This window comes from Oncorhynchus mykiss, chromosome 28 (genome assembly GCF_057628025.1).
Source record: "Oncorhynchus mykiss isolate SJ-2025 chromosome 28, ASM5762802v1, whole genome shotgun sequence".
NCBI lineage: Eukaryota > Metazoa > Chordata > Actinopteri > Salmoniformes > Salmonidae > Oncorhynchus > Oncorhynchus mykiss.
Window position 1 is genome coordinate 40,525,001 of NC_143049.1, and position 22,307 is coordinate 40,547,307.

The 22,307-nt window shown below is 37.6% G+C and overlaps 1 protein-coding gene across 1 annotated transcript in view; it reads left to right on the plus strand.

The window, feature by feature from the left end:
- Positions 1-22,307, plus strand: part of LOC118944840 (receptor-type tyrosine-protein phosphatase mu) — a 539,275-nt gene that overhangs the window by 371,203 nt on the left and 145,765 nt on the right. The window contains exons 19-20 of the mRNA XM_090225625.1: positions 5,229-5,306; positions 6,355-6,381. Of these exons, the coding sequence (XP_090081751.1) occupies positions 5,229-5,306; positions 6,355-6,381 (105 nt within the window). The remainder of the gene's footprint in view (positions 1-5,228; positions 5,307-6,354; positions 6,382-22,307) is intronic.

Sequence of the window (22,307 nt, forward strand, 5' to 3'; positions counted from 1 at the left end):
AGGAAATGACGCCCCTGAACAGACAACTAAGCTTTGACCTCAACTGACTGTCTGTTAAAATGTGACTGTTTTGAAATTGACATACCTCTAAGAAGTTCAATTCCTCACCCCATGTCCCGGTTCCAAAATCCTGAGGCCCTTTACCTTGTTTAACCGTCTATTGATGTCATATGGAGCTGTTTATGCTAGTGTTAGAGAAGTTAGTCATCCTTTTCACTCAGTCCTCTGGTGTGTGACATGGTGTTTGTCTTAAAGAAAATGCACTGAAACCAAAATACCTTTAGTTTTGGTGATCCTCTCAGCTCCGGCTCGTTGGGTGGATGGATGTCTTATTTTGTATTACTGTATTAACTACAGTCATTTACCATTCTCATCCTCGGCCTGAAAATGTTGTTTTGCAGAGTTCATGGATCTCATTTTCAAGTCCTTGTTTAAAAAAAAATAACATTTTAGAGATTTCGTTTTCAAATAACCGAAAGTCAGTGGTTGTAATCTGAATAAAAGGAAAAAGTCTATTGTCCTGCTATTAACCCGTCCTAGAAACATTGTTTGCAGAAATCACAGCCTGCTACGCTTGTGAAAACAGAGTTAATGATAATAAGTTTTCCTTCTTCTAGTTGTTAAAGGTTCCAAATGATGAAGTTTATTTTTTTTTATCAATTAGTATATTTGAGTTTAACCACTATTTGTTGTATTATTGGTTCTGTCTTTTCTGGGGATTAAACTGAAATTGCATCCAACTTTCTTTGACTTAAAAAATAACCACATTTTGGAGATTATTTAATTTTTCAATAACCTTGAGCTAGGAAAAAGGCCGTTCTTGAACATGAGATGTTCAATGTTACTAATTTGTAAATAAAGCAAATTTGTTATTTAGAATGAATTATTTCTGTTTTTAGAGGGAGAGAAACCAGAAGCCCACCGTCGCCTCATGGGTCTCTCGGTCGCGGCCGGCACGGGTATCGAACCAGCATCTGTAGCAATGCAGTTTGCACTGCGATGCAGTATCTTAGACCACTGCGCCACTCCAGCCGCAAAGTTTTTCATGCTCATCAGTTGCCTTGCGCAAAGTATCTAAGGACCTGCTAATAGTCCACAATGGTGCTGTACAACGTGACGGGTCGAGAGTCTGCTAGAGTACTACAGTAAGAGCAAAATTATCCAAACATTTCCACACCCTAAGTACAGTCTAACCAATACCTAAACAGAGATTCAGTGAAAATAAAAATATCATTGAATAATCAAGACCAGTCCCCAGCGCTTTCTTGACCTCTCAATGTTGTCTTTTCCCCCTGCCACTTGCCTCTTCCATTAATTTTTATATTTTCCAGCATAATCAGTGCTCTAACTCCCCCTTGTGGTGGTCTGTAGCATTGACGCTGTGATGCAGGGTTCCGTACTAAACCACAAATGACCTCTAAACCCCACAGCATAATCTCAAAACCTTTAGTTGAGCAAACACTGTATACGACATAGTGTTGGTACTAGATGACATGGTGTTGGTCCTAGATGGTGTTGGTCCTAGATGGTGTTGGTCCTAGATGAGATGGTGTTGGTCCTAGATGTTGTTGGTCCTAGATGGTGTTGGTCCTAGATGGTGTTGGTCCTAGATGACATGGTGATGGTCCTAGATGGTGTTGGTCCTAGATGGTTTTGGTCCTAGATGACATGGTGTTGGTCCTAGATGGTGTTGGTCCTAGATGACATGGTGTTGGTCATAGATGCTGCTGGTCCTAGATGGTGTTGGTCCTAGATGGTGTTGGTCCTAGATGGTGTTGGTCCTAGATGGTGTTGGTCCTAGATGACATGGTGATGGTCCTAGATGGTTTTGGTCCTAGATGGTGTTGGTCCTAGATGACATGGTGTTGGTCCTAGATGGTGTTGGTCCTAGATGGTGTTGGTCCTTGATGACATGGTGTTGGTCATAGATGGTGTTGGTCCTTGATGACATGGTGTTGGTCCTAGATGGTGATGGTCCTAGATGGGGTTGGTCCTAGATGGTGTTGGTCCTAGATGACATGGTGTTGGTCCTAGATGGTGTTGGTCCTAGATGGTGTTGGTCCTAGATGGTGTTGGTCCTAGATGGTGTTGGTCCTAGATGGTGTTGGTCCCAGATGACATGGTGTTGGTCCTATATGGTTTTGGTCCTAGATGACATGGTGTTGGTCCTATATGGTGTTGGTCCTAGATGGTGTTGGTCCTAGATGGTGTTGGTCCTAGATGACATGGTGATGGTCCTAGATGGGGTTGGTCCTAGATGGTGTTGGTCCTAGATGACATGGTGTTGGTCCTAGATGGTGTTGGTCCTAGATGGTGTTGGTCCTAGATGGTGTTGGTCCTAGATGACATGGTGTTGGTCCTATATGGTGTTGGTCCTAGATGGTGTTGGTCCTAGATGGGGTTGGTCCTAGATGGTGTTGGTCCTAGATGGTGTTGGTCCTAGATGGTGTTGGTCCTAGATGGTGTTTGTTCTAGATGACATGGTGTTGATCCTAGATGGTGTTGGTCCTATATGGTGTTGGTCCTAGATGGTGTTGGTCCTAGATGGTGTTGGTCCTAGATGGTGTTGGTCCCAGATGACATGATCAAGAGTCATGTCCAAAACTCTAACCGTATTGTTGTGTGGCTCTTTGACTTCCCCTTCCTAGTATTCAGCACTGACAAACAAAATATATTACATGTCACTCACTATACATTATTATGTACTGTGTTTTGAATCTGCTTATCTGATGATTTGTGTTATTTCTGTTCTGATCCTATGATGTGTTCTGGTCCTATGATGTGTTCTGGTCCTATGATGTGTTCTGGTCCTATGATGTGTTCTGGTCCTATGATATGTTCTGGTCCTATGATCTGTTCTCGTCCTATGATGTGTTCTGGTCCTATGATATGTTCTGGTCCTATGGTATGTTCTGTTCTGGTCCTATGATGTGTTCTGGTCCTATGATGTGTTCTGGTCCTATGATGTGTTCTGGTCCTATGATGTGTTCTGGTCCTATGGTATGTTCTGGTCCTATGATGTGTTCTGGTCCTATGATGTGTTCTGGTCCTATGATGTGTTCTGGTCCTATGGTATGTTCTGTTCTGGTCCTATGATGTGTTCTGGTCCTATGGTATGTTCTGTTCTGGTCCTATGATGTGTTCTGGTCCTATGATGTGTTCTGGTCCTATGATGTGTTCTGGTCCTATGGTATGTTCTGTTCTGGTCCTATGATGTGTTCTGGTCCTATGGTATGTTCTGGTCCTATGATATGTTCTGTTCTGGTCCTATGATATGTTCTGGTCCTATGATTCTCATTAGTCATGTTCTGGTCCTATGATATGTTCTGGTCCTATGATATATTCTGGTCCTATGATATGTTCTGGTCCTATAATATGTTCTGGTCCTATGATTCTCATTAGTCATGTTCTGGTCCTATGATATGTTCTGGTCCTATGGTATGTTCTGGTCCTATGATCTGTTCTGGTCCTATGATATATTCTGGTCCTATGATATGTTCTGGTCCTATGGTATGTTCTGGTCCTATGATATGTTCTGGTCCTATGGTTATGTTCTGGTCCTATGACTCTCATTAGTCATGTTCTGGTCCTATGATATGTTCTGGTCCTATGATATGTTCTGGTCCTATGATATGTTCTGGTCCTACGATCTGTTCTGGTCCTATGGTATGTTCTGGTCCTATGGTATGTTCTGGTCCTATGATATGTTCTGGTCCTATGGTTATGTTCTGGTCCTATGATTCTCATTAGTCATGTTCTGGTCCTATGATATGTTCTGGTCCTATGATATATTCTGGTCCTATGGTATGTTCTGGTCCTATGGTATGTTCTGGTCCTATGGTATATTCTGGTCCTATGATTCTCATTAGTCATGTTCTGGTCCTATGATATGTTCTGGTCCTATGATATATTCTGGTCCTATGATATGATCTGTTCTTGTCCTATGGTATGTTCTGGTCCTATGGTATGTTCTGGTCCTATGATATGTTCTGGTCCTATGATTCTCATTAGTCATGTTCTGGTCCTATGATATATTCTGGTCCTATGGTATGTGCTGGTCCTATGGTATGTTCTGGTCCTATGATATGTTCTGGTCCTATGATATGATATGTTCTGGTCCTATGATATGTTCTGGTCCTATGATATGTTATGGTCCTATGATATGTTCTGGTCCTATGATATGTTCTGGTCCTATGATTCTCATTAGTCATGTTCTGGTCCTATGGTATGTTCTGGTCCTATGGTATGTTCTGGTCCTATGGTATGTTCTGGTCCTATGGTATGTTCTGGTCCTATGGTATGTTCTGGTCCTATGGTATGTTCTGGTCCTATGATATATTCTGGTCCTATGATTCTCATTAGTCATGATCTGGTCCTATGATATATTCTGGTCCTATGATTCTCATTAGTCATGTTCTGGTCCTATGATATGTTCTGGTCCTATGATTCTCATTAGTCATGTTCTGGTCCTATGACATGTTCTGGTCCTATGATTCTCATTAGTCATGTTCTGGTCCTATGATATGTTCTGGTCCTATGATATATTCTTGTCCTATGGTATGTTCTGGTCCTATGATATATTCTGGTCCTATGATATGGTATGTTCTGGTCCTATGGTATGTTCTGGTCCTATGGTATGTTCTGGTCCTATGGTATGTTCTGGTCCTATTATTCTCATTAGTCATGTTCTGGTCCTATGATATATTCTGGTTCTATGGTATGTTCTGGTCCTATGATATGTTCTGGTCCTATGATATGTTCTGGTCCTATGGTATGTTCTGGTCTGGTCCTATGATGTGTTCTGGCCCTATGATATGTTCTGGTCCTATGATTCTCATTAGTCATGTTCTGGTCCTATGATATGTTCTGGTCCTATGATATATTCTGGTCCTATGATTCTCATTAGTCATGTTCTGGTCCTATGATATATTCTGGTCCTATGATTCTCATTAGTCATGTTCTGGTCCTATGATATGTTCTGGTCCTATGATTCTCATTAGTCATGTTCTGGTCCTACGATATGTTCTGGTCCTATGATTCTCATTAGTCATGTTCTGGTCCTATGGTATGTTCTGGTCCTATGATATATTCTGGTCCTATGATATATTCTGGTCCTATGATATGTTCTGGTCCTATGGTATATTCTGGTCATATGATTCTCATTAGTCATGTTCTGGTCCTATGATTCTGTTCAAACTGTATATTGATAGTTTGCTTTCTGTCTCCAGCTGCGTCGTCCCCTTCCTCCTTCACCCTGAATAAGTCTAATACTCTCAGTACAACGCTTCTCAAGTCCTACTACCCAGGTAAACACACCTTTACTCCACCTCTGGTCTGCACCATTCTGCCACACTATGATCACTGTAGATAGTGGAGAGTACAAGTCAGTGGTTGGTGAAATGATAGCTAACTTAAGTTTAGCTTTAGTCCCATGTGTGTTTGTTGCATCAATAACGTGTTTTTGATTGATTGAAATGAATCGGAAGTCTATGCATTAATTATAACAAACATCATCTATGTGTGAATATACTATATTTCTAGCCTACTGTTCAACGTGTGTTTGGTCTTCTATCTCTCTGCGTTTAGCAGTTCTTCTGTCTCCTGCTATAAGACTGTATTGTTTTGTCTTTCTCTTCCTCCTCCTCTTCTTCCTCTTCTTCCTCGTCCTCCTCTTCCTCCTCTTCTTCCTCCTCCTCTTCCTCTCCTCATCTTCTATCTCGTCCTCTTCCTCCACTTCTTCCTCATCCTCTTCTTCTTCTTTTTCCTCCTCCTCCTCCTCTTCCTCCTCCTCCTCTTCTTCCTCCTCCTCTTCTTCCCCCTCCTCCTCCTCTTCTTCCTCTTCTCCCTTTTCTTCCTCCTCCTCTTCCTCCTCCTCTTCTTCTTCTTCTTCTTCTTCTTCCTCTTCTTCCTCTTCTTCCTCTTCTTCCTCTTCTTCCTCTTCTTCCTCTTCTTCCTCTTCTTCCTCTTCTTCCTCTTCCCCCTCTTCCTCTTCTTCCTCTTCCTCCCCTTCCTCCTCCTCTTCTTCCCCCTCCTCCTCCTCTTCTTCCTCTTCTCCCTTTTCTTCCTCCTCCTCTTCCTCTCATCTTCCTCTTCCCCCTCCTCCTCTTCTTTCTCCTCTTCTTCCTCCTCCTCTTCTTCTTCCTCTTCCTCCTCTTTCTCCTCCTCCTCTTCTTCCTCCTCCTCCTCCTCTTCTTCCTCCTGCTCTTCCTCCTCTTTCTCCTCTTCCTCCTCTATCTACAATCACATTCACTTTGCTCTGGTGTTTAGCTCTACTCTTTTCTTACACGCTTTTATTTACTGCTATTTTCTCTCCTCTTCCTCCAACTTCCGCACTTGTTTGTGGGTTATGAACAGATCCCTTTGTGCCAACCGCTATCTTAGGTGAGACACGTCTTCTTTTACCACTATATCCATTTCTTCTGAGAGTGTATTATAGGATTCACCGTTTAACTTGCTTTGTCGTGAAGACTTTGACAAAGAAAACCTATTGCTATATACATGCAGGAAAGTATCGGGAGGGAACAGCTCTGTTACTGATGATGGCTTCCTCACCTCCATACCTGCCTGCTGCTTCCTCCTCGTCCTCCTCCTCCCTGGTTATCCCTGGGCTGAGGCTGGCTTCTCTCCATTCCATCCTCACTGCGTTGTGATGACCCATGCTGTGCGTTGTGATGTCACCTATGTAACACGTTTGACCTCTCATATGAATGGTCAGACATGTGGACTGGATGTGGGGGAGTGTAGTTTGGAAGGAGGGGGAGTGTAGTTTGGAAGGAGGGGGAGTGTAGTTTGGAAGGAGGGGGAGTGTAGTTTGGAAGGAGGGGGGAGTGTAGTTGGGGAGGAGGGGGGTGTAGATGGTGAGAAGGGGGGGTGTAGTTCAGGAGGAGAGAGGAGTGTAGGTGGGGAGGAGGGGGGAGTGTAGTTGGGGAGGAGGGGGGAGGTGTAGTTGGAGTGGAGGGGGGAGTGTAGATGGTGAGAAGGGGGAGTGTAGTTCCGGAGGAGAGGGGAGTGAAGGTGAGGACGATGGGAGGTGTAGTTGCAGACAGGTGTGGCAGCCAGCTCCTATCGCCATGTCCACTGTTACTACAGTTACCAGTAAAGTCACTGTGCTACAATAATATGAACAGAGAGAGAGAGAGAGAGATCAACCACTTATATAAACAGAGAGAGAGAGCGATCAACCACTTATATAAACAGAGAGAGAGAGCGATCAACCACTTATATAAACAGAGAGAGAGAGATCAACCACTTATATAAACAGAGAGAGAGAGATCAACCACTTATATAAACAGAGAGAGAGAGATCAACCACTTATATAAACAGAGAGAGAGAGATCAACCACTTATATAAACAGAGAGAGAGAGATCAACCACTTATATAAACAGAGAGAGAGAGATCATCCACTTATATAAACAGAGAGAGAGAGATCAACCACTTATATAAACAGAGAGAGAGAGATCAACCACTTATATAAACAGAGAGAGAGAGATCAACCACTTATATAAACAGAGAGAGAGAGATCAACCACTTATATAAACAGAGAGAGAGAGATCAACCACTTATATAAACAGAGAGAGAGAGAGAGAGAGATCAACCACCTATATAAAGAGAGAGAGATCAACCACATATAAACAGAGAGAGATCAACCACTTATATAAACAGAGAGAGATCAACCACTTATATAAACAGAGAGAGATCAACCACTTATATAAACAGAAAGAGAGATCAAATACTTATATAAACAGATATTGAGAGAGATCTATAAACAGAGAGATTTAGAGAGATCAACCACTTATATAATCAGAAAGAGATCAACCACTTATATAAACATAGAGATCAACCACTTATATAAACATAGAGATCAACCACTTATATAAACAGAGAGAGATCAACCACTTGTATAAACATAGAGAGATCAACCACTTATATAAACATAGAGAGATCAACCACTTATATAAATCGAGAGAGAGATCAAATACTTATATAAACAGAGAGAGAGAGAGAGAGAGATCAACCACTTATATAAACAGGGAGGAGAGAGAGAGAGATCAACCACTTATATAAACAGAAAGAGAGATCAACCAGTTATATAAACAGAGAGATCAACCAGTTATATAAACAGAGAGGGAGATCAACCAGTTATTTAAACAGATAGAGAGATCAACCACTTATATAAACAGAGAGAGAGATCATCCACTTATATAAACAGAGAGAGATCAACCACTTATATAAACAGAGAGATCAACCACTTATATAAACAGAGAGAGATCAACCACTTATATAAACAGAGAGAGATCAACCACTTATATAAACAGAGAGAGATCAACCACTTATATAAACAGAGAGAGAGATCAACCAGTTATATAATCAGAAAGAGAGATCAACCAGTTATATAATCAGAAAGAGATCAACCAGTTATATAAACATAGAGATCAACCACTTATATAAACAGAGAGAGATCAACCACTTATATAAACAGAGAGAGAGATCAACCACTTATATAAACAGAGATAGATCAACCACTTGTATAAACAGAGATAGATCAACCACTTGTATAAACAGAAAGAGATCAACCACTTATATAAACAGAGAGAGATCAACCACTAATATGAACAGAAAGAGAGATCAAATACTTAAATAGAGAGAGAGAGAGATCAACCACTTATATAAACAGAGAGAGAGATCAACCACTTATATAAACATAGAGAGATCAACCACTTATATAATCAGAAAGAGATCAACCACTTATATAAACATAGAGATCAACCACTTATATAAACATAGAGATCAACCACTTATATAAACATAGAGATCAACCACTTATATAAACAGAAAGAGAGATCAAATACTTATATAAATAGAGAGGAGAGAGAGAGAGATCAACCACTTATATAAATAGAGGAGAGAGAGATCAACCACTTATATAAACAGAGGAGAGAGAGAGAGATCAATCACTTATATAAACATTGAGAGATCAACCACTTACATAAACAGAGAGAGAGATCAACCACTTATATAATCAGAAAGAGATCAACCACTTATATAAACATAGAGATCAACCACTTATATAAACAGAGAGATCAACCACTTATATAAACAGAGAGAGAGATCAACCCCTTATATAAACAGAGAGAGAGATCAACCACTTATATAAACATAGAGAGATCAACCACTTATATAATCAGAAAGAGATCAACCACTTATATAAACATAGAGATCAACCACTTATATAAACAGAGAGAGATCAACCACTTGTATAAACAGAGAAAGAGAGAGATCAACCACTTGTATAAACAGAGAGAGATCAACCACTTATATAAACATAGAGATCAACCACTTATATAAACAGAGAGAGATCAACCACTTGTATAAACAGAGAAAGAGAGAGATCAACCACTTGTATAAACAGAGAGATCAACCACTTATATAAACATAGAGAGATCAACCACTTATATAAACATAGGGAGATCAACCACTTATATAAACAGAGAGAGAGAGAGAGATCAACCACTTATATAAACAGGGAGGAGAGAGAGAGAGATCAACCACTTATATAAACAGAAAGAGAGATCAACCAGTTATATAAACAGAGAGAGAGATCAACCAGTTATATAAACAGAGAGATCAACCAGTTATATAAACAGAGAGAGATCAACCACTTATTTAAACAGAGAGAGATCAACCACTTATATAAACAGAGAGATCAACCACTTATATAAACAGAGAGAGAGATCAACCAGTTATATAAACAGAGAGAGATCAACCACTTATTTAAACAGAGAGAGAGATCATCCACTTATATAAACAGAGAGAGAGATCAACCACTTATATAAACAGAGAGAGATCAACCACTTATATAAACAGAGAGAGATCAACCACTTATATAAACAGAGAGAGATCAACCACTTATATAAACAGAGAGAGAGAGATCAACCACTTATATAAACAGAGAGAGAGAGATCAACCACTTATATAAACAGAGAGAGAGAGATCAACCACTTATATAAACAGAGAGATCAACCACTTATATAAACAGAGAGAGATCAACCACTTATATAAACAGAGAGAGAGAGAGAGAGAGAGAGAGAGAGAGATCAACCACCTATATAAAGAGAGAGAGATCAACCACTTATATAATCAGAAAGAGATCAACCACTTATATAAACAGAGAGAGAGAGAGAGAGAGAGAGATCAACCACTTATATAAACAGAGAGAGATCAACCACTTATATAATCAGAAAGAGATCAACCACTTATATAAACATAGAGATCAACCACTTATATAAACATAGAGATCAACCACTTATATAAACAGAGAGATCAACCACTTGTATAAACATAGAGAGATCAACCACTTATATAAACATAGAGAGATCAACCACTTATATAAATCGAGAGAGAGATCAAATACTTATATAAACAGAGAGAGAGAGAGAGAGAGATCAACCACTTATATAAACAGGGAGGAGAGAGAGAGATCAACCACTTATATAAACAGAAAGAGAGATCAACCAGTTATATAAACAGAGAGATCAACCAGTTATATAAACAGAGAGAGAGATCAACCAGTTATTTAAACAGATAGAGAGATCATCCACTTATATAAACAGAGAGAGATCAACCACTTATATAAACAGAGAGAGATCAACCACTTATATAAACAGAGAGAGATCAACCACTTATATAAACAGAGAGAGAGATCAACCACTTATATAAACAGAGATAGATCAACCACTTGTATAAACAGAAAGAGATCAACCACTTATATAAACAGAGAGAGATCAACCACTAATATGAACAGAAAGAGAGATCAAATACTTAAATAGAGAGAGAGAGAGATCAACCACTTATATAAACAGAGAGAGAGATCAACCACTTATATAAACATAGAGAGATCAACCACTTATATAATCAGAAAGAGATCAACCACTTATATAAACAGAGATAGATCAACCACTTGTATAAACAGAGAGAGATCAACCACTTATATAAACAGAGAGATCAACCACTTATATAAACAGAGAGAGATCAACCACTTATATAAACAGAGAGATCAACCACTTATATAAACAGAGAGAGATCAACCACTTATATAAACAGAGAGAGAGATCAACCACTTATATAAACATAGAGAGATCAACCACTTATATAATCAGAAAGAGATCAACCACTTATATAAACATAGAGATCAACCACTTATATAAACATAGAGATCAACCACTTATATAAACAGAAAGAGAGATCAAATACTTATATAAATAGAGAGGAGAGAGAGAGAGATCAACCACTTATATAAATAGAGAGGAGAGAGAGAGAGATCAACCACTTATATAAACAGAGGAGAGAGAGAGAGATCAACCAATTATATAAACATTGAGAGATCAACCACTTACATAAACAGAAAGAGAGATCAAATACTTATATAAACAGAGAGATTTAGAGAGATCAACAACTTATATAAACAGAGAGAGAGATCAACCACTTATATAATCAGAAAGAGATCAACCACTTATATAAACATAGAGATCAACCACTTATATAAACAGAGAGATCAACCACTTATATAAACACAGAGAGATCAACCCCTTATATAAACAGAGAGAGAGATCAACCACTTATATAAACATAGAGAGATCAACCACTTATATAATCAGAAAGAGATCAACCACTTATATAAACATAGAGATCAACCACTTATATAAACATAGAGATCAACCACTTATATAAACAGAGAGAGATCAACCACTTGTATAAACAGAGAAAGAGAGAGATCAACCACTTGTATAAACAGAGAGAGATCAACCACTTATATAAACATAGAGATCAACCACTTATATAAACAGAGAGTGATCAACCACTTGTATAAACAGAGAAAGAGAGAGATCAACCACTTGTATAAACAGAGAGATCAACCACTTATATAAACATAGAGAGATCAACCACTTATATAAACATAGAGAGATCAACCACTTATATAAACACAGGGAGATCAACCACTTATATAAACAGAGAGAGAGAGAGAGAGAGATCAACCACTTATATAAACAGGGAGGAGAGAGAGAGAGATCAACCACTTATGTAAACAGAAAGAGAGATCAACCAGTTATATAAACAGAGAGAGAGATCAACCAGTTATATAAACAGAGAGAGAGATCAACCAGTTATATAAACAGAGAGAGAGATCAACCACTTATATAAACAGAGAGAGAGATCAACCAGTTATATAAACAGAGAGAGATCAACCACTTATTTAAACAGAGAGAGAGATCATCCACTTATATAAACAGAGAGAGAGATCAACCACTTATATAAACAGAGAGAGATCAACCACTTATATAAACAGAGAGAGATCAACCACTTATATAAACAGAGAGAGATCAACCAGTTATATAATCAGAAAGAAATCAACCACTTATATAAACATAGAGATCAACCACTTATATAAACAGAGAGAGGTCAACCACTTATATAAACAGAGAGAGATCAACCACTTATATAAACAGAGAGAGGTCAACCACTTATATAAACAGAGAGAGATCAACCACTTATATAATCAGAAAGAGATCAACCACTTATATAAACATAGAGATCAACCACTTATATAAACATAGAGATCAACCACTTATATAAACATAGAGATCAACCACTTATATAAACACAGAGAGAGATCAACCACTTATATAAACATAGAGAGAGATCAACCACTTATTTAAACATGGAGAGATCAACCACTTATATAAACAGAGAGAGAGAGAGAGAGAGAGATCAACCACTTATGTAAACATAGAGAGATCAACCACGTATATAAACAGAGAGATCAACCACTTATATAAACAGAGAGAGATCAACCACTAATATAAACAGAAAGAGAGATCAAATACTTATATATATAGAGAGAGAGAGAGATCAACCACTTATATAAACAGAGAGGAGAGAGAGAGATCAACCAATTATATAAACAGAGAGAGAGAGAGAGATCAATCACTTATATAAACATAGGGAGATCAACCACTTATACAAACAGAGGGAGATCAACCACTTATACAAACAGAGAGAGATCAACCCCTTATATAAACAGAGAGAGATCAACCCCTTATATAAACAGAGAGAGATCAACCCCTTATATAAACAGAGAGATCAACCCCTTATATAAACAGAGAGAGATCAACCACTTATATAAACAGAGAGAGATCAACCACTTATATAAACATAGGGAGATCAACCACTTATACAAACATAGAGATCAACCACTTATATAAACACAGAGAGAGATCAACCACTTATATAAACACAGAGAGAGAGATCAACCACTTATATAAACAGAGAGATCAACCACTTATATAAACAGAGAGATCAACCACTTATATAAACGTAGAGAGATCAACCACTTATATAAACATAGAGAGAGATCAACCACTTGTATAAACAGAGAGAGAGAGAGATCAACCACTTGTATAAACAGAGAGAGAGAGAGATCAACCACTTGTATAAACAGAGAGATCAACCACTTATATAAACATAGAGAGAGATCAACCACTTATTTAAACATGGGGAGATCAACCACTTATATAAACAGAGAGAGATCAACCACTTATATAAACAGAGAGAGAGAGAGAGAGATCAACCACTTATATAAACAGGGAGGAGAGAGAGAGAGATCAACCACTTATGTAAACAGAAAGAGAGATCAACCAGTTATATAAACAGAGAGAGAGATCAACCAGTTATATAAACAGAGAGAGAGATCAACCAGTTATATAAACAGAGAGAGATCAACCACTTATTTAAACAGAGAGAGAGATCAACCACTTATATAAACAGATAGAGAGATCAACCACTTATATAAACAGAGAGAGAGATCAACCAGTTATATAAACAGAGAGAGATCAACCACTTATTTAAACAGAGAGAGAGATCATCCACTTATATAAACAGAGAGAGAGATCAACCACTTATATAAACAGAGAGAGATCAACCACTTATATAAACAGAGAGAGATCAACCACTTATATAAACAGAGAGAGATCAACCAGTTATATAATCAGAAAGAAATCAACCACTTATATAAACATAGAGATCAACCACTTATATAAACAGAGAGAGGTCAACCACTTATATAAACAGAGAGAGATCAACCACTTATATAAACAGAGAGGTCAACCACTTATATAAACAGAGAGAGATCAACCACTTATATAATCAGAAAGAGATCAACCACTTATATAAACATAGAGATCAACCACTTATATAAACATAGAGATCAACCACTTATATAAACATAGAGATCAACCACTTATATAAACACAGAGAGAGATCAACCACTTATTTAAACATGGAGAGATCAACCACTTATTTAAACATGGAGAGATCAACCACTTATATAAACAGAGAGAGAGAGAGAGATCAACCACTTATGTAAACATAGAGAGATCAACCACTTATATAAACAGAGAGAGATCAACCATTAATATAAACATAAAGAGAGATCAAATACTTATATATATAGAGAGAGAGAGAGATCAACCACTTATATAAACAGAGAGGAGAGAGAGAGATCAACCAATTATATAAACAGAGAGAGAGAGAGAGATCAATCACTTATATAAACATAGGGAGATCAACCACTTATACAAACACAGAGAGATCAACCCCTTATATAAACAGAGAGAGATCAACCCCTTATATAAACAGAGAGAGATCAACCCCTTATATAAACAGAGAGAGATCAACCACTTATATAAACAGAGAGAGAGATCAACCAGTTATATAAACAGAGAGAGAGATCAACCAGTTATATAAACAGAGAGAGATCAACCACTTATTTAAACAGAGAGAGAGATCAACCACTTATATAAACAGATAGAGAGATCAACCACTTATATAAACAGAGAGAGAGATCAACCAGTTATATAAACAGAGAGAGATCAACCACTTATTTAAACAGAGAGAGAGATCATCCACTTATATAAACAGAGAGAGAGATCAACCACTTATATAAACAGAGAGAGATCAACCACTTATATAAACAGAGAGAGATCAACCACTTATATAAACAGAGAGAGATCAACCAGTTATATAATCAGAAAGAAATCAACCACTTATATAAATATAGAGATCAACCACTTATATAAACAGAGAGAGGTCAACCACTTATATAAACAGAGAGAGATCAACCACTTATATAAACAGAGAGGTCAACCACTTATATAAACAGAGAGAGATCAACCACTTATATAATCAGAAAGAGATCAACCACTTATATAAACATAGAGATCAACCACTTATATAAACATAGAGATCAACCACTTATATAAACATAGAGATCAACCACTTATATAAACACAGAGAGAGATCAACCACTTATATAAACATAGAGAGAGATCAACCACTTATTTAAACATGGAGTGATCAACCACTTATTTAAACATGGAGAGATCAACCACTTATATAAACAGAGAGAGAGAGAGAGATCAACCACTTATGTAAACATAGAGAGATCAACCACGTATATAAACAGAGAGATCAACCACTTATATAAACAGAGAGAGATCAACCATTAATATAAACATAAAGAGAGATCAAATACTTATATATATAGAGAGAGAGAGAGATCAACCACTTATATAAACAGAGAGGAGAGAGAGAGATCAACCAATTATATAAACAGAGAGAGAGAGAGATCAATCACTTATATAAACATAGGGAGATCAACCACTTATACAAACACAGAGAGATCAACCCCTTATATAAACAGAGAGAGATCAACCCCTTATATAAACAGAGAGAGATCAACCCCTTATATAAACAGAGAGAGATCAACCACTTATATAAACAGAGAGAGATCAACCACTTATATAAACATAGGGAGATCAACCACTTATACAAACATAGAGATCAACCACTTATATAAACACAGAGAGAGATCAACCACTTATATAAACACAGAGAGAGAGAGATCAACCACTTGTATAAACAGAGAGATCAACCACTTATATAAACAGAGAGATCAACCACTTATATAAACGTAGAGAGATCAACCACTTATATAAACATAGAGAGAGATCAACCACTTGTATAAACAGAGAGAGAGAGAGATCAACCACTTGTATAAACAGAGAGATCAACCACTTATATAAACAGAGAGAGATCAACCACTTATATAAACAGAGAGAGATCAACCACTTACATAAATGGAGAGATCACCCACTTGTATAAACAAGGAGAGAGAGATCAACCACTTATATAAACAGAGAGGAGAGAGAGAGAGATCAACCACTTATATTAACAGAGAGAGAGAGAGAGATCAACCACTTATATAAACATAGAGAGATCAACCACTTATATAAACAGAAAGAGAGATCAACCACTTATATAAACAGAGAGATTTAGAGAGATCAACCACTTATATAAACAGAGATAGATCAACCACTTTAATAAATAGAGAGAGAGATCAACCACTTATATAAACAGAGAGAGATCAACCAGTTATATAATCAGAAAGAGATCAACCACTTATATAAACAGAGAGGAGAGAGAGAGAGATCAACCACTTATTTAAACAGAGAGAGAGATCAACCACTTATATAAACAGAGAGATCAACCAGTTATATAATCAGAAAGAGATCAACCACTTATATAAACAGAGAGAGATCAACCACTTATATAAACATAGAGAGAGATCAACCACTTATTTAAACATGGAGAGATCAACCACTTATTTAAACATGGAGAGATCAACCACTTATATAAACAGAGAGAGAGAGAGAGAGATCAACCACTTATGTAAACAGAGATCAACCACGTATATAAACAGAGAGATCAACCACTTATATAAACAGCGAGAGAGAGAGAGCGATCAACCACTTATGTAAACAGAGAGAGAGACAGAGGGAGACAGAGGGAGACAGAGAGTGACAAAGATACGGAGAGAGGGAGACAGAGAGAGGGAGACAGACGGAGACAGAAGGGGAGACAGAGAGAGTGAGGCAGAGAGAGAGAGTGAGACAGAGAGAGAGATGAAGACAGAGGTAGACCAGCCTGAAGTGTCAGCCTACACAGAACTGAACCTTCCAGAACTGAACTATTTTTACGTTATACTATATATTTTGGAAAAAACATGATCATAATAATATTTATAATTATTATAGGGAGACAGTAGCGGTATAGTGCTATCCATGATAATGAACGAGGCCAGAAGGAAACACATAGAGCACAACAGGGATTGTGTTAGTGTGATATATTTTCCACAAATCTCAAGAAAAACATGAAAACACTATTTCTGCTTGTACAACAATGCAACCATTAAAGTCTAAATTTACCACCATATCATGGAATCAACATAATACCTGTCATTTTAAACCATGTTGACAGTTAATTAACATTAGCTTGGGATGCAATGAAGCATGTAGCCATTAGCGCTAGCTGGTTGCGAGCCAGGAAGCAGGCTGGCTGGAAAAGGTTATCTGTTTTTAGTGACAGTTTGAGATAACATATTAAGGGAGTTGATTATCATTGTGACAGTTTGAGATAACATATTAAGGGAGTTGTTGATTTCACTTTTGTATATTATCTACCTCACTTGCTTTGGCAATGTTAACACATGTTTCCCATGCCAATAAAGCCCCTTGAATTTAATTGAATTGAAAATTGAATTGAGTTCATTATCGTTGTGACAGTTTGAGATAACATATTAGGGGAGTTGATTATCATTGAGACATTTTGAGATAACATATTAGGGGAGTTGATTAGCATTGTGACAGTTTGAGATAACATATTAGGGGAGTTGATTATCATTGTGACAGTTTGAGAACATATTAGGGGAGTTGATTATCGTTGTGACAGTTTGAGATAACATATTAAGGGAGTTGTTGATTTCACTTTTGTATATTATCTACCTCACTTGCTTTGGCAATGTTAACACATGTTTCCCATGCCAATAAAGCCCCTTGAATTGAATTGAATTGAATTGAAAATTGAATTGAGTTGATTATCGTTGTGACATTTTGCGATAACATATTAGGGGAGTTGATTATCGTTGTGACAGTTTGAGAACATATTAGGGGAGTTGATTATCGTTGTGACAGTTTGAGATAACATATTATGGGAGTTGATTATCATTGAGAAATTTTGAGATAACATATTAGGGGAGTTGATTATCGTTGTGACAGTTTGAGATAACATATTAAGGGAGTTGTTGATTTCACTTTTGTATATTATCTACCTCACTTGCTTTGGCAATGTTGAATTTAATTGAAAATTGAATTGAGTTGATTATCGTTGTGACAGTTTGCGATAACCTATTAGGGGAGTTGATTATCATTGTGACAGTTTGAGATAACCTATTAGGGGAGTTGATTATCATTTAATGTAAGTGATTAGTGCATCTTGTTCATCTCATTGCAGGCTTTATTTTGCGTCATAATAGCCAAAATGTCAGCAATCATAACCACATCTAATTCCATTTCAGGAGTGAGGCCACAAACATTTTGTTTGTTGCATTTTTTGATTCTGTCCCCTTGAAATCCATTCTGACACCTTGAAATCCATTCTGTCTACCTTGAAAACCATTCTGTCCCCCTTAAAATCCATTCTGCCCCTTTGAAATCATTCTATCCACTTGAAAACAATTCTGTTTTTGATTTGTTCTTTTAAGACTGTATTACACTGTTGAAATGCCCACGCCACAATTTACTCATCAAATTAACAAAGCCCAGGCCTTACTGATTTAAAACAGCACAGGCATGATGTGATCTAACAAACAGTAGCTCTAAAAACTAATCTACACTGTAACAGTGCTTATCATGTATTGTTGCTTATCTCCTCTCTCTCTCCCTCCCTCTCTCTCCTCTCCTCTCTTTTATACTCTCTCCTCTTCTCTTCTCTCTCTTATACTCTCTCCTCTCTTCTCTTCTCTTCTCTCCTCTCTCTTATACTCTCTTCTCTTCTCTTCTCTTCTCTTCTCTCTCTCCTCTCTCTTATACTCTCTCCTCTCATCTCCTCTCTCTTATACTCTCTCCTCTCCTCTCCTCTTCTCTCTCTTATACTCTCTATCTCTTCTCTTCTCTTCTCTCTTATACTCTCTCCTCTCCTCTCCTCTCCTCTCCTCTCCTCTCCTCTCCTCTCCTCTCCTCTCCTCTCCTCTCCTCTCCTCTCCTCTCCTCTCCTCTCTCGTATCCTCTCTCCTCCTCTATCTCTTCTCGTACTTAACCTCTTTCTGTATCTCCAATAAAAGTGCCCATAAATGGTAAGTCACCAGGGCCCCCTGGTCTTGGCCTTGGTTTGGGGAAGGAGGTGATGTCACAGGAACACACAGATGACAGTGAGAGAGCTGATTTGTGGATATAACTATGACTTTTCTATTATGGCATCTGCATGGCCAATGGACACGCTAACATTTCACCTCCCCTTCCGTTTCCACCTTGAAGCCATTAGCCTTGTCTAGCATGATCACAGTACACCATCGTTGCTGCATTATCATGCATTATCTCCCGGGGGGTTGTTTTTGTTTGTTTTCATTGTATTGGTTGTGATTGAGCGAAGTTGCTTGGATGGTGCCTGCCTGACTGCATCCGCCATTGTGTTGCACTGAAGCCGCAAACATCCACATCCACCTTCATGACCATCTTATCTCTGCCTCTTTCTGCCACTGACAGGGGTCTGAGTGAAATACAACATCATAATACTACTGACAGGGGTCTGAGTGAAATACAACATCATAATACTACTGACAGGGGTCTGAGTGAAATACAACATCATAATACTACTGACAGGGGTCTGAGTGAAATACAACATCATAATACTACTGACAGGGGTCTGAGTGAAATACAACATCATAATACTACTGACAGGGGTCTGAGTGAAATACAACATAATAATACTACTGACAGGGGTCTGAGTGGAATCTCTAATGTCAATATGAGGTGCATCAAAATCAAATAAAAATATTACTTTTCTCCTTTTAAATAACTTTGGTGTTTTTAATGCCTCTACTTCCCACATCATAATAATACTGACTACTCCCCACATCATAATACTGACTACTTCCCACATCATCATAATACTGACTACTTCCCACATCATCATAATACTGACTACTTCCCACATCATCATAATACTGACTACTTCCCACATCATCATAATACTGACTACTTCCCACATCATAATAATACTGACTACTTCCCACATCATAATAATACTGACTACTTCCCACATCATAATAATACTGACTACTTCCCACATCATCATCATACTGACTACTTCCCACACCATAATAATACTGACTACTTCCCACATCATCATAATACTGACTACTTCCCACATCATCATAATACTGACTACTTCCCACATCATCATAATAATACTGACTACTTCCCACATCATAATAATACTGACTACTTCCCACATCGTAGAACTACTGACTACTTCCCACATCATAATAATACTGACTACTTCCCACATCATAATAATACTGACTACTTCCCACATCATCATAATACTGACTACTTCCCACATCATCATAATACTGACTACTTCCCACATCATAATAATACTGACTACTTCCCACATCATCATAATACTGACTACTTCCCACATCATAATAATACTGACTACTTCCCACATCATCATAATACTGACTACTTCCCACATCATCATAATACTGACTACTTCCCACATCATCATAATAATACTGACTACTTCCCACATTATAATAATACTGACTACTTCCCACATCGTAGAACTACTGACTACTTCCCACATCATAATAATACTGACTACTTCCCACATCATCATAATACTGACTACTTCCCACATCATCATAATACTGACTACTTCCCACATCATAATAATACTGACTACTTCCCACATCATAATAATACTGACTACTTCCCACATCATAATAATACTGACTACTTCCCACATCATAATAATACTGACTACTTCCCACATCATAATAATACTGACTACTTCCCACATCATCATAATACTGACTACTTCCCACATCATCATAATACTGACTACTTCCCACATCATCATAATACTGACTACTTCCCACATCATAATAATACTGACTACTTCCCACATCATCATAATAATACTGACTACTTCCCACATCATAATAATACTGACTACTTCCCACATCGTATAACTACTGACTACTTCCCACATCATAATAATACTGACTACTTCCCACATCATCATAATACTGACTACTTCCCACATCATCATAATACTGACTACTTCCCACATCATCATAATACTGACTACTTCCCACATCATCATAATACTGACTACTTCCCACATCATCATAATACTGACTACTTCCCACATCATCATAATACTGACTACTTCCCACATCATCATAATACTGACTACTTCCCACATCATCATAATAATACTGACTACTTCCCACATCATCATAATACTGACTACTTCCCACATCTTCATAATACTGACTACTTCCCACATCATAATAATACTGACTACTTCCCACATAATAATACTGACTACTTCCCACATCATCATAATACTGACTACTTCCCACATCATAATAATACTGACTACTTCCCACATCATCATAATACTGACTACTTCCCACATCATAATAATACTGACTACTTCCCACATCATCATAATAATACTGACTACTTCCCACATCATCATAATAATACTGACTACTTCCCACATCATCATAATAATACTGACTACTTCCCACATCATAATACTGACTACTTCCCACATCATAATAATACTGACTACTTCCCACATCATAATACTGACTACTTCCCACATCATCATAATACTGACTACTTCCCACATCATCATAATAATACTGACTACTTCCCACATCATAATAATACTGACTACTTCCCACATCATAATAATACTGACTACTTCCCACATCATCATAATACTGACTACTTCCCACATCATCATAATACTGACTACTTCCCACATCATCATAATAATACTGACTACTTCCCACATCATCATAATAATACTGACTACTTCCCACATCATAATAATACTGACTACTTCCCACATCGTAGAACTACTGACTACTTCCCACATCATAATAATACTGACTACTTCCCACATCATCATAATACTGACTACTTCCCACATCATCATAATACTGACTACTTCCCACATCATCATAATACTGACTACTTCCCACATCATAATAATACTGACTACTTCCCACATCATCATAATAATACTGACTACTTCCCACATCATAATAATACTGACTACTTCCCACATCGTAGAACTACTGACTACTTCCCACATCATAATAATACTGACTACTT